Source organism: Danio rerio, chromosome 20, assembly GCF_052040795.2.
Source record: "Danio rerio strain M-AB ecotype USA chromosome 20, GRCz13ab, whole genome shotgun sequence".
Lineage (NCBI taxonomy): Eukaryota > Metazoa > Chordata > Actinopteri > Cypriniformes > Danionidae > Danio > Danio rerio.
Genome location: NC_141040.1, coordinates 14750051 through 14765083, shown reverse-complemented (window position 1 = coordinate 14765083; position 15033 = coordinate 14750051). Strand labels below are relative to the sequence as shown.

Below are 15033 nucleotides of genomic sequence, written 5' to 3'. Positions count from 1 at the left end.
AAAATGCAAGGTCCCCATGTAAGGGTACAACTTCAATCTGACGTCATGTTGATGTCATGTGTCTGCTGGGTTTTACGGCCATTTCGGTCATAATACAATAAACATCCGTGATCTCATCAGTGACATGCTTCTAAACAATCTCTGGTTCACTGTATGTAAAGATTTTGGACATCTTCTCAGACACTTTTAACACTTCTAAACAGTTTTCTGCAATTATAAAGTGCACAGGTAGTTCATTATGTAAAAATGCAGATTGTTTCCTCTTAAGTTGGGGTACGGGGGATAGAACATATAGTTTGTATAGTAAATGTGTGTGTTACCTTTGTGCAGTCGTGCTGATGTAAGTAAGCAGTTTTTCTCCCACAGGTTGAGTGTGAGTGTGGCCTGCTGGAGCTCCTGTTGGCTCAGACTGCTGAAGCTCATTCGGATACTGCCATCAGTTTTCTTCAATGCTGAAGTTTTCCGTACCAGCTCTCTGTGTCCTGGAAGGCAAAGGATCCTGGAAAAACAAGACAACACACAAACAGTTTTGGTCAAAATATTAGGCACAAGTACAGCTTATACAGTATATAAATCACTGTATATACAATACATCAAATACATTCTTGTGGAGAGGAATGGAGGAATTTAGTCTTTATCTATCTATCTATCTATCTATCTATCTATCTATCTATCTATCTATCTATCTATCTATCTATCTATCTATCTATCTATCTATCTATCTATCTATCTATCTATCTATCTATCTATCTATCTATCTATCTATCTATCTATCTATCTATCTATCGGAAAAAAAGGAAATTCTTTTTCTTCTGGAGAAAGTTTTGTTCACTTTATTTCTGCTAGAATAAAAGCAGTTTTTAATTTTGAAAAGCCATTTTAAGGTCAAAATTATTAGCTATTATAACCTATTTTTTTTTAAAGTCAACAGAACAAACCACTGTTATACAATAAGTTGCCTTATTACCCTAACCTGCCTAGTTAACCTAATTAACCTAGTTAAGCCTTTAAATATCACTTTAAGCTGTTTAGAAGTGTCTTAAAAAATTCTAGTAAAATATTATTTACAGTCATCATGGCAAAGATAAAACAAATGTTTACAGAACATGCTCATCATTATAAGGAAGCATTACTTAAAGCAAAATCTGACTATTATGCTAACAGAATAGAATCTAGTCAGGGTAACTCTAGATTACTCTTCTCTGTAGTTAAAAAATCATTAAGTTTTCCTGACACATCACTTTCTTCTTCAACTGAGTTATTTAACAGCTTCCTGTCTTTTTTTGAAACAAAAATTAAGGACATTCATCATCAATTACATACAAATAGTTCAGCCCCTGACTTCAGCCAAAATGTTTCTGAAATCATCACACATTTCTCTTTTGATACTTTTACCTTACCATCTACCGCTGAAATAGTTGGTCATATACAGAAATCTAAAACTACCAACTGCCTGCTTGATCCACTTCCTACATGCTTAGTTAAGACCTGTCTTCCATCATTGTCCAAACTGATTACTAACATTATTCACAAATCACTGGATTCTGGATCTGTCCCATCTTTACTTAAAACTGCTGTAATCACCCCAGTACTAAAAAAAACCTGGAGCTGATTCATCCAATTTGGCCAACTATAGACCAATTTCCAATTTGCCATTTGTCTCAAAAATACTGGAAAAATGTGTTGCGTCTCAACTCCATAAATATCTTGCTAATAACAATTTGTTTGAGCTCTTCCAGTCTGGTTTTCGTCCCAACCACAGCACTGAGACTGCTCTTGTCAGGATCACTAATGATCTACTATTGGCAGCAGACTCTGGTTTACTGTCAATTCTTATTCTCCTGGACTTGAGTGCAGCCTTTGACACGGTTTCGCACGAGGTTCTTTTGAATAGGCTTGCCTCACTAGGGATCTCTGGCACCCCTCTTTTATGGTTGAAGTCATACCTTGAAGATCGTACTCAGTTTGTTCAAATTAAAGATTTTAAGTCAAGATCGCAGATTGTCACTACTGGTGTCCCACAGGGTTCTGTACTGGGTCCACTCCTGTTTATCATATATCTACTGCCTCTTGGTTACATTTTCAGAAAATACAACATACAATTTCACTGTTATGCTGACGACACTCAACTCTACCTGTCCACCAAGCCCTCCTGTTCTTTTCCTCCTCCTGCTTTGAGCAGATGTTTAGCTGAAATAAAAATCTGGCTTTCAGCTAACTTTTTAAAATAAAACAGCAACAAAACTGAAGCCCTTCTCATCGGCACTAAAAGTGTTTTGGATAAAGCTGATAAATTCACTATAAACATTGATAACAGTACAATTTTTCCCTCCATGCAGGTAAAGAGTTTGGGTGTCATCTTGGATATCACACTCTCATTTGAAGGTCACATTAATAATATTACGCGTACTGCATATTTCCACCTGCGTAATATCACTCGTCTCCGCCCTTCTCTCACAACTAATAACACAGCAATTCTCATCCACGCATTAGTTACTTCACGTCTTGACTACTGTAATGCACTTCTTTCTGGACTTCCTTCCAAACTTCTCAATAAACTCCAACTGGTTCAGAACCATGCAGCTCGTGTCATCTCTAGGACCCCATCTCACGAGCACGTCACACCACTCCACTATCAGCTTCATTGGCTTCCAGTAAAATATCGAATTGATTTTAAAATATTACTTCTAACTTTCAAGGCACTCCATAATCTCGCTCCTCAATATCTCACTGAACTTCTCCATATCTACACCCCTTCTCGTACCCTTAGGTCTGCTAACAACTTCATTCTGGCACCACCTCGCACTCGACTGAGCAAAATGGGAGACAGATCTTTTAGCTCTATGGCTCCTAGGCTATGGAACTCACTTCCAGTAGATCTTAGGAGCAGTGATAGTCTTCACAATTTTAAATCACGTCTAAAGACCCATCTTTTTAAGCAGGCTTTTACTTAACAATTTTTTTATCATGTTTTTATTATGTTATTTTATATTCGCTATTGCGTTTTAACTTGTTTGGTCATTGATTTTTTTTAGTAATGTTTAAGTTGTTTAGCATGTCTGATGATGCTTACTGTAAGGCGACCTTGGGTGTCCAGAAAGGCGCCATTTATAAATAAAATGAATTATTATTATTATTATTAAATCAGTTATTAGATGAGTTATTAAAACTGTTATGTTGTTTAAAAATGTGTTAATAACTAATTTCTAATTCAAGAAGAAAATGTAGGGGGGCTAATACTTCTGACTTCCAACTGTGTGCATGTGTGTGTGTGTGTGTGTATATATATATATATATATATATATATATATATATATATATATATATATATATATATATACTCATTTGTTATTTTGATCAACTGTTTTCTAACTAAATAAATTAAATTAATAATTATTTAATACATTTATACAATATTACTGAAATAAATCTTGCTTATTTTATGTATATTTAGTTAATTTAAACAAAAATTCAGACAGTGTTTAAGAGAGTTCACTCTTTACTACTAGTGACTAATTTTTTTCTATTCTTCGTAATCTTACATTTTATTTATAATATTACTATTAAATATTAGACACTGAAACAACAATAAATGTGTGTACATATATTTCTAATATGACATTTGTGTTTTCGTTTTTCTTCTACATATTATTTTCCATTTATTTTCTTGCATATAAACTGCCTTGAGCTCCAGCAGATGTCGACTCACCCCTCGAAGTGAGCAGTTTTAGATACGGAAAGCAGCTTGGACACATCTGTAAAGAGAACTGTGAGCTGGCCTGGAGCTCCTAATAAAACACCTGCAGAGACACAATTTCAGGCTTTCAGTCTGTATTTAATTTAAAGACATATCAAACATAATCATAACAACAACAACAAATGGTCACACTTAATTTTGATGGTACGTTTGTTGAATTTAAGTTACATTGCATCTACATGCCAACTAATTCTCATTAGGTTATAAGTAGATTGTTAGGTTGGGATTAGGGTTAGTGTAAGTTGACAAGTGCTTGCAAAGTTTCTTATAGTCAGTTAAATTTCTGTTGAAGAAGCAGTATCAACAGGTATTAAGAAGACTGTCTACTATATTTCAATCGTCAAAAAAATTAGTTATTTTTCCTAACAGTTTATTCATTGTCATCCAAGATGTTCATATCTTTTTCCTTCAGTGGAAAAAAAGCTTAAAAAAAGGAAAAGGATTTTTATTTATTTATTTTTTTTTTAGCATATAAAGGACTTTTACAGTTCTCTGTGGTTTAAACTTCCAAGATGAACTTTAAAAGGGCTCTAAATTATCCCAGACAACGAATACAGGCAGGGTTTCTGTAGGTTTCATAAAGTCAAATTTAAGACCTTTTAAGACCCTTTAAGACCATTCAGAATTACAGAATTAGTGTAATCCATAGGTCTTAAACTCAATTCCTAGAGGGCTGGAGCTCTGCACAGTTTTGCACCAACCCTAATCAAACACACCAGATGCATCTAATCAAGGTCTTCAAGACTCTTTTGAACACCTTAATTATTTGGAACAGGTGTGTTTGACTAGGGTTGGAGCTGTGGCCATCCAGGAATTGAGTTTGAGACCCATGCATTATTAGTTTTCCTTAAGAAATTTAATGGGAAATTTGCTGTAAAAATGTGTAACAGCTGTTGTGAATTGTATCTCTATGCAATAAAAAAACTTAAATATAAAAAAATATGGTTTTATTGAAATGTACTGCTGGTCGTAGGATGGATGTCGGCATAAATTAAGCAGCTTTACCTGGACAAAATTAATACCTGTTTAAAATTATTTAAGACCTACTACAACATAATATTTAAGTGAATTTGAATGATGCTGGACTTGTCTCTGGCTAGCTAGTATGATATCTCTAGTTAGAATTTGAAAGAAAACTTTTCTGAAATTATATTATTAAGGAGAAAGTCAAAATGTGCGAATATAAATCCAGTTTTACCCCTAATAATCTAGTTTACATGCAGGGTTTTCACAAAGAACCAGTTTGTATATAAAAAAAAAACATTTCAAACATAGCATAAAATGTCCCGAAAACAGATTTAGAGGATATAAATGAGTCTTTCTCAAATAATGGTAGAATCGTGGTTAGGTTATTTTTAATTACATTTTATTTTCTTACCGTGTGTCTGTGTGTTGTTGTGCGGCAGAGTGTGGAACTGAGCCTGGATCAGCAGCAGCACTGAGGTAAACTGCAGCTCTGCGTCTCCACCCAGTTGAGGAGCCTGGTATAACACACAACACACTTTAGCTTCAGACTGCTCTCAAATCAGCTCATATAACAATACACCTCAAGACCTATCTTTTACAGCCTATTCTGTATTTGTGTCATTTGTTCCTTTCACTGGCAGTCTGCTTTACTTCCTTTCAAAGTCTCCAGTAAAAAAATAGCTGATTAAAATGATCAGTTCAGGGTGAGTCTCTAGTAAAGGATTCACTGACCCAAATGATCAGCTCAGAGTGAGTCTCCAACAAATGAATTACTGATTTAAATGATCAGTTCAGAGTGAGTCTCCAGTAAATCATTTATTTATTTATTTATTTATTTATTTATTTATTTATTTATTTATTTATTTATTTATTTTATTCATTTATTTATCCAAAAAGATTGAACAAACGGACATTCCCAAAAATTACACTTAGTGGAAATTTCACAGAAAAAGCAAGATATATCAGTGGTACTTTTACATTTCTTAAAATTTTTTAAACAGCTTGACAAGATCAAACTATTTTATAAATGTATAAATTATTTTAGAACTATTTTATAGAATAATTGTTTATCTTAATTTGTTAAGAAAACGTTATGGGGTGGCAAGACCAATGATTACTATGTTATTACCAGTCTGTAAGACTTATTTGAGTTAATATTTGGTTATTCACTACAAATATATCATTTAAATCATATATGGAGCTGTATACAGTAAAGTGTCTATGCAAATGTTAAAAACAAACCTATGCAAACAATCTAGCCTTTATAAACAAATTATTTAACAAAAAATATTATTTGGCCTACTGCAGTAAAATATTTGTAGTCTTTAATAAGCATGATGTGTACAAGATAGAGTTGGCATATAAAAGTTGTTGTCATGCGTGGTTGTTGTCATGCGGTAAATCCAGCCAATGTCATCATCGCAGATCCTATAGTCGCTCTTCAGATGCTGCACCCGCTGAATCAATCGTCTGATCTCAGAGCACTGTTGTGATACTTTGATTTGATGGTCAAATGGCGTCAGCGCAGGTTAAATCTGGACAAAATTTCTAATCGGCATGCACTGCTTTAAGACAGATTTTGATCGATCTGCGTCTCCAGTACGATTCACTGATTCAAATGATTCTTTCAGAGTAAGTCTCAAAGTCTGCAGTGAATGATCGCTAATTCAAATAATAGATGCGTTTTAAAGCATTTTAAACTGTCTTAAAGCGGTGCATGCTGATTAGAAATTTTGTCTGGATTGACGCTTCGCGGACACATGTGGCATCAAATACCCGCGCTCTGAGATTAGATGATTGATTCAGCCGGTGCAGCATCAGAAGAGTGACTGCTGGAGCTGCGATGACGACACCGATATTACACAATTAACCGAGGTCATTACATGATAACAACCACAGACTTTTTTGGAAATGTCCTTTTGTTCAATCTTTTTGGATTAAAGTGCTTGTTAAAAATGCTTTCATTATCCAAAATAATCTTAATAATTGTTTAAGACAATCAAAACACCTTGTTTTGGGTTTTACATTAATTGGAAAGTTTTATATCTACAAATGTAAATAAATGTAAAACTCCTTTCAGCATATTAAAACAAGACTTAGCCTAAAGAGTTCAAACTCCTAATATTTGTGCTGATTGCTTTGTATTTAATAGGCCTATTTAATTTTAGCTTTATATTACCCTCTCGTCTCCCCTTATTTCTCAATTGTTATATATTTAATTCATAAATCCCTTATTCTTTAAAAATAAACTACAGTTTGTAGAGACTGTATTCTGTTTTATTTGTACTGTAAATCTTTTGTTGTTATACAAAATAATAAAAAATTATGATCACGCCATATCGTTCATCATGACTGCCGCAACTTTGAGCCTTGAAGTGGGTAGAGTCTAGAGCTGCATCCGAAACCGCAGACTTCCATACTATACAGTACACTAAAAACAGTATGCGAGCTGAGTAGTACAGTATGTCCGAATTCATAGAATTTCGAAAATTTGTATGTGAGAAGTACCCGGATGACTTACTACTTCGGGCGAGATTCTGAAGTGTGCATTCCATGCATGCTGCACTATCCCATGATGCCCTATGAGAGAATTCATTTATACCAAAGAGCTTAGAATTATTAAGAGGCAACACTCAATAAAATGTTCCATTGCAACAGCAGCGCCCAGCAACAGCCCCGGATTCCAGCATTTTGGAGTGAAAGCGGTCGGCTGTCCATTGGATCTTATTGCTGTCACAATGGCAAGCAGCTGCTTCGTTTTTAATTAATTTATTTAAAAAGCTCAAGAAAGCTGAGATACAACCTGAAAGACGACAATGCAACATTTACAATCATTAGCACTTTTAATAGTTAATTTTACAGACTTATAATATGATGTTGTTTTATTGGAATTTTCCTTCCAAAATGGCCACCGCGGCATCAAGCTGTTTTCCAAATCGCACTAAAGTGTCGCCTCTTGGTGATTCTACTGTATGCTCTTTGTTCATACTGTGTAGAATGTACTTTTCTAACGGCTGAGTAGTACGTTTAAATTTAAATACAGTACCTACAGAGTAGTAGGCGGTTTCGGACGCAGACATTGTTTAAGTCAAACGCACCTGATCCTTTCAGAGTGAGTCTCCAGGAAATGATTCACTGATTCAAAGGATCCTGTCAGAGTGAGTCTCCAGTAAAGAAACTGATCTGAATGGGGTTCAGCTTGTGAAAGTGGATCATCATGTTTTCACTTGAATTATCATGACTTATTAGTGTGATTATTGGGGTAGGGCTAGTTTTGTTAATTCAACTTTCATACAAAATAATCATTCATCTGTACATATTTTAAAAAAAAAGTTTTTTCTACCTAAGTGCATTACAAATCAAGCACTTTTTTACTTAGACTCAAGTAATATTGAAAAGGAGAACATTATACTTCAACTAGAGTAATATTTAAATATAGTTTCTGTGCTTACTAAAGTGCCAGGTTTGTGTACTTCCTCCACCATTCTTGACAACACAATCAGATGGCTATAGCCTACTTACTTTATGAATGTGAGGTAGAACAATATGAGTGTGTAGCATCATAAACCAGGAGAATAGCAGATCTGACCTTTGGATTAAGTTTGCAGCAGAGCGAACGCTGAGAGTCAGTGTCCTCCAGATCCATGTCTGCCAGCCGGATGAGCGTCTCTCCCAGAAACAGTCTCCTCTTGAGTCCTCGACTGTGCCAGACGGAGAGCTGGAGCACAGCGCTGGACAGCAGATCAGCAGAAAGTACACACTGAACACACAAACAAACACCTAATTACATCCAGTCTAAAAAATGTAAAAAAAAATTGTGTCAACTAAACTGTGAATATTACAAATGGAGCCTTAAAAACACAAGTTTTTATGGTGGCTGAAGGAGCTTAAACATGTTACACTTTAAGAAAACACAAGCAAATAGAAAGAACACTATTGCAAAAACTTCTTCATCACTTTGACAACATGTGTGCACACAAATTCTCACAACACATGCAAATTCATAAAGATGCTGCAAATAGCGCAGACCATAACAGAAATGAGTCAGAAAACCCAAAAAATTACAAACTATCTGCTTCTTTGAGTCAGCGTTGTTGTCAGAGATCTGAGAAGTGGGTTTTTTGTCTGTTTTAACATCTTGATATGGTTCCTCGTTGTTGTTTTAGCCCTAATAATCTATCGAATTGCACAATTAACTTTAAACACTGCTGACTCTAAACACGCATTGATGGTGTTTTCTAATTTTGTTGCTATTTTTTCTTGCATGTGTTTTTTTAATTTGCAGTTGAGCTCTTTCCGTCAGCTTTTACTTTTAAACCACACTTAAAAAAATGATAATTGCTGTTTGTTCAAACTACTTATCTAAAATGAGCTGAAACAACACAAATTTTCTTTTTTTGGTGAAAACCTAATTGTTTTATGTTCAATCCACTTAAATTAGTAAAAACTAGTTAACTAAGTTAACCTAATTCCTTTATGTTGCACCAACACAAATCGATTGTGTGGAACCAAACATTTTTTACAACGTATACAGACTTTACCTGAAATTGCCCCTGTACTATTTGGGGAGCAGTCATTTGTAGAATTTGTTTCAAAAAGCCATAGTGGATATTTTTAGGTTGCAAACTGAGGAGCGGGAGTTTTCCAAGAGACAGAACAAAACGGGAGATGGGCCTAAAATACGGGAGACTCTCGGGAAAAACGGGAGTGATGGCAGTTATAATGTACAACCCATCTTCACTCAACAGCTAAAGAAAACCCATAAAAATTCCAGTTTGCGACTGAATGAATTTCCATGTCTAACCACAAGATGGCAAAATCCTTTCAGCTTAATCTTTCCTTTAAAGGTTCAGGACACCCCGGAGAACTTTTTTTATATTAACAGATTTGTGTGTGTTGAGCATCAGTTAAGACAATGTTAGCACCTGTCAGCTTTAACTGTGGGGAAAACTAGATAATTTTGAGCTTTTGTCAGCTAATTTCAGCTTCCGGGTTTGAAATGATTTTTGGGGAGGGATCAAAATCGGCGACGTAGCGCAGTACTGCAAGTGCAATAATGACGCGTCGGTTTCTCATTATTATTCATAGCGGAGTTCTCTTATCCTATGAGAAGAGCCGGCTGCTTAATTATTCATGAGACCTGCCAGACCTGCCAGAGTCAAGCCAGAGCTGAGAGACACGGAAACCACGGCACAGTATTTAGCCGTTCATGAAGGCTCATATGCGTTTGTTTCCATGATCCACAGGGTTTGTTGCATGTTTTCCCCCGCGATCTTGTCAGGGCCGATCATACAGCGAGAATTAGAGAATGGAGGACGCTGTCTTTTATCAGGAGTTTCTTTCACATTCAGACACATCGCCGTGCTGCTGTGTTTGCCTAAATCCTCCAGATTACCAGCAGGGCTAATGGTTAAAATAGACAGGTCAGGAGACCTGCTGCACTGAGTCTGCTGGATACGGGGATTGAGGGAAAAGTCCTCATTTATAGTGTTTACATGAACACACTTATCTTTATAATGATATAAATTTTGGTTATGTGTATATGAAATTACGAATAACAAATGTAGCAGAGCATTAAATTACTGTTCATTTCTTTCCTTTTTAACTTTGTGAACTTTAAACTCATGCGTCTCCTCACGGTTTGTCTCATTTTGTGAGCTAACTGTCAACAACAGTTGTTCGCTCACGTTCTCCCCTGCTGGCTACGCCCACTCCTGCCCGATGCTCGCGGAGTTCCACGCCCATTAATCATGCATCTTTTGAAAAAATTCTGAAGTAGACTTTAACCGAAAGTGGGGGGTGTCATGGCCCTTTAAGGTGCAGTAGTTCTCAAAATTTTTTATTTCGGGGCTGGTCTCACTCTCTCACGTGCTTTGTTCTAAAGCGACTATGCTTGGCAAGCCATGTGCAAGCCATATGCCAAGCCATACTACATGCTATTTCAGACCGAATATTCAGGGTAGCATGGTAAATAGTATAGTGTGTGTCACAGGTTGTCATTGTTCAAAAATTAACCAATGAAAATATAAAACCAACTTCACCTCAGTAAAGCAGGCTAGGCGAAATAGCACTGTTTACTTATGTTTTTTTGTTAAACTAAATAAAAATAACTTATGAAACTAAAAATAGTCATATCAGTCTTTTGCTGGAAGATTTCAGTGGCTGAACAGCACTCTGTGCATAAAACCCATTCGTAATACAACACAATCTATATCAGCTTTTCATGACTAAAATAGTTTAAAACATAACATCACCTGTCTAACAGAAATACTTCAGCCATTGTGTTATCCTTCCTCCAGCATGCAAAAGTAACTCCAATATTGATTTAGGATTTTTAAAAGTTTTGATTCAGCATTTGTTTTTACTGCTGTCAATTTCTCGTGTGAAGATCTGATCAAACGACGGATCTGTCTGCATGAACAGGGGTGTGCAGATGTACAAATCTACATTTGTTGACAGACAGTTTGTTCTACTTATCAGAATTATGGGAATTATTGGCCTGGCAATTTTTAACTGGATGAACATTTTTTAGTCTTATGCCTTAACCAGAATATAAAAATACATATAAATACAATTAGATCATTTACTTTAATCATTACTATTGAACTGTGAAGAGACTTTCAACCAGCACTAGAAAACTTGTTTCTGAAGACAATGACCTACTGCACCTTTAACTGAATTCTGAAGCGCAAATGATGTATCACGTAAACAAAATCAACAAACATAATGAAAACTTTCTTATGATAAAAAAATTCAGTTTTTATATTTAATTATAAAAGAACGCAGTATGATATCATGTAACTAGTTTTATTTATTATTTTACAGGCCTATACCTTTTTTAAAAACACCATCACTTCCAGTGCTTTCATTCTTTCCTTTAAGTTGTCAAAAGTGGACTAATTTAGTGAATGATGGTAATGTGGAAAATGACAAAACTGTAATAAGGAAAAAAACACTTGAAAAGTCTTAGTTTCTCTAAATTCATTCATTCATTCATTCATTCATTCATTCATTCATTCATTCATTCATTCATTTTCCAAATTATTTAATTTGTTTTTATTGACATTTTGTTGTCTAAAATGTGAAAAATATCTGAAAACATGGTAACTATTTGTTACTATATATATATATATATATATATATATATATATATATATATATATATATATATTTTTTTTTTTTTTTTTTTAATTAAATTACAATATTTCAAATTTTACATTTAAAACAAATGTCATCAGTAAAAAAAAATAATACATTACAACAATACAGCTAATACATTTTTTTTGTTTAAGAAATCCATAATTATACTGTATGATTAATAAATTCAGAGAAATGGGGAACTTCCAAATAGTTTTACAATTTTTTTTTGTTAATAAAATAAAATAAAATAAAATAAAATGTGGTAGCATGATCGCCTCACAGCAAGAAGGACAGTGGTTCGAGCCCCAGCTGGGTCAGTTGTCCCTGTTGGGGCAACTGACCCAGCTGTGTTTAGTTGTCATTTCTGTGTGGAGTTTGCATGTTCTCCCCGTGTTGGCATGGGTTTCCTCCGGGTGCTCCGGTTTCCCCCACAGTCCAAACACATGCACTACAGGTGAATTGGGTAAGCTAAAATGTCCGTAGTGTATGTGTGTGTGAATGCAAAAGTGTATGGGTGTTTCCCAGTGATGGGTAGTGGCTGGGAGAGCATCTGCTGCAAAAAAACATATGCTGGAGAAGTTGGAGGTTCATTCCACTGTGGCAACCCCAGATTAATCAAAGGACTATGCCAAAAAGAAAACGAATGAATGAATAAAAACATATTATGATATCAACTAGTTTCATGTTTATATTATTTTTATAAACCTTTTTTTTTTTAACACCATCCCTTGCAGTGCACTCAGCGCAAGAATTTAGTCACTTGGCTTCATTCACTTCTTTAAGTTGTCTTAAGTAGTGCACAAATGAGGGTATAGTAGATGAGTTTTGATACTGCTATAGTTTTACTAAAGTTCGCAACAAAACTACAAAACTGTTTCAATTAAAATAGAAAATAAATATAATTATGGGAAAAAACCAACCCAATCTCACAGCAATTCGTAACTTTTTCATTTAGTGGCTAATTCGTATTAATTTGTACAATCTAATTCGTACAATTTAGTACGATTTGCTCATTCCCCAATGACGGTTGGGTTAAGGGGTGGTGTTAGGTGCCACGCCTCCTTTTTAAAATCGAACAATTTCGTAAGACTGAACTCGTAAGAACTCGTACGATTTAGCCACTAAATTGGTAAAACGTAAAATACTTACATTTTCTCGTGAGATCAGGCTGGCAAAAACACTTGGAAAAGTCTTGGTTTCTTTGTATTTGTTTGTTTATTTATTTTCCAAAATATTTAAGTTGTTGTTATTGAAAATTAGGGTTATTCCACCAAATACTCTGTTGAAGTTAAGAAAGACATTTGTTGTTAAAAAATTTAAGCGTATCTGAAAACTTGGCACCTATTTGTTTATATTTATATAAAATAAATCTAAATTACAACATTTTTATTTTACATTTAAAAGAAATGTGATGTGTAGTTCAGAAAACACACACCCACGCAAAGAAAACACAAAGAAAACTACTGCATTATCCATAAATTCAGATAAACTTCCACACTCAAATTATATTTACTGCATAGTACAAACTACTTATTTGAAATGAGCTAAAACAACACAATTTTTTTATGGTACAACCTAATTGTTTTAAATTAAATTAAATTAAATTAAATTAAATTAAATTAAATTAAATTAAATTAAATTAAATTAAATTAAATTAAATTAAATTAAATTAAATTAAATTAAATTAGAATCCCAATATTATAATGGGTTCATTGTTGATATTTCAATGTAAACACACCATGGAGTTTAATGATTAACATTTATTGATGCATGACTTACCGTAAAGGTTTCGTTGTAAACCGGGTTTTTCCCTTTCCTCACTGCTGTCTTCATCTTAAAATTGTGACATTTCTTAGGAAGCAAACAGACATTCACATACCTGTTCAGAAAATAAACAGCATTTCTTTTATATGAAGTACATTATAACAACTGTATTCACCAGATGTATTTGAACATTTACAGTAAGTCTGTAATACGCATTAAACCAACGTACGGATGGCATTTCTTCTTCGTATCTCTGAACATCAAATTTCTGCAGGCTTTGATCGTAATCTCCAAACAGGACGTCCTGTTGTTGTAGGCCAAAACCACCTCGATTTCTCCAGTCACACTAATAGTGTTTTCAAACAGCACAGAATCCATCCCAGTGCTGCTGTTGCTGTCCTGTGAGAAACGTATTCAGAAGACTTTACATTACATTTTTATCTTATGTTACAGAGATTGTGAAAATTTCACATCATGAATAGTGACTGAAATTATCACGATGATCAATGTTATCACAGTTTCATTAAAATGACCTAAACAATGTTTTTAAATATATGTGAAATATACAGTTGAAGTCAGAATTATTAGCCCCCCTGACTTATTTGTGCCCCTCTTTATTTTTTTCCCCAATTTCTGTTTAATTAAGGGAAGATTGTTTCAGCACATTTCTAAGCATAATAGTTTTAGAAACCTATTTCTAATAACTGATTTATTTTATCTTTGTCATGATGACAGTAAATAATATTTTACTTAATATTTTTCAAGACACTTCTGTACAGCTTAAAGTGACATTTAAAGGCTTAACTAGGTTGATAAAGTGAACTAGGCAGGTTAGAGTAAATAGGCAAGTTATTGTATAACAATGGTTTGTTCTGTAGACTATCGAAAAAAAAAAGCTAATAAGGGGCTAATAATTTTGTCCCAAAATTGTTTTTAAAAAAGTTAAAAACTGCTTTTATTCTAGCCGAAATTGGTAGCATTTCATGTACTGTACACGGTTTTTAGTGTATTCATAGGTAATAAAAGGTATTTTTGATTTATTGTTATTTAAAACCTTAAAACCGGTAATCATAAAAACACTAACATGTTAATTTTTTGTGAGACAGAAGTGATACACAGAACATCACTTGTGTGTGGATGATCACTTGTGTGTTTTCTATTCAGAAAATAAAGTTGAAACTAAATCTCACAACTCTGACATTTCTTGAAATTTTTACTAATTAAATTGTTAAAAGTTAATATCTTGTTTACTGTATTTCTAAAAAAGAAAAAAACATCAGAATTGTGAAGAAAGTAATTGGAGAAAAGAAAGTCAGTGCAAAATAATAATTTCAGAATTATGAGAAATAATGTAAATTCTGGGAAAATGAAACTAAACTGCAAAATAAAAACTTTTTGAGATATAA

General features: G+C 34.1%; 2 protein-coding genes across 3 annotated transcripts in view; one reads left to right on the top strand and one right to left on the bottom strand.

The window, feature by feature from the left end:
* The window catches only part of LOC137488715 (uncharacterized), a 731364-nt gene that overhangs the window by 372811 nt on the left and 343520 nt on the right, over positions 1-15033 (top strand). The window lies entirely within an intron of this gene.
* Positions 1-15033, bottom strand: part of sytl3 (synaptotagmin-like 3) — a 46263-nt gene that overhangs the window by 5102 nt on the left and 26128 nt on the right. For both annotated transcript variants that reach the window (XM_087298060.1, XM_087298059.1), the window contains exons 12-17: positions 13857-14026; positions 13643-13742; positions 8313-8483; positions 5136-5238; positions 3710-3800; positions 321-499 (exon numbers count right to left, since the gene is read on the bottom strand). In XM_087298060.1, the coding sequence (XP_087154186.1) occupies positions 321-499; positions 3710-3800; positions 5136-5238; positions 8313-8483; positions 13643-13742; positions 13857-14026 (814 nt within the window). The remainder of the gene's footprint in view (positions 1-320; positions 500-3709; positions 3801-5135; positions 5239-8312; positions 8484-13642; positions 13743-13856; positions 14027-15033) is intronic.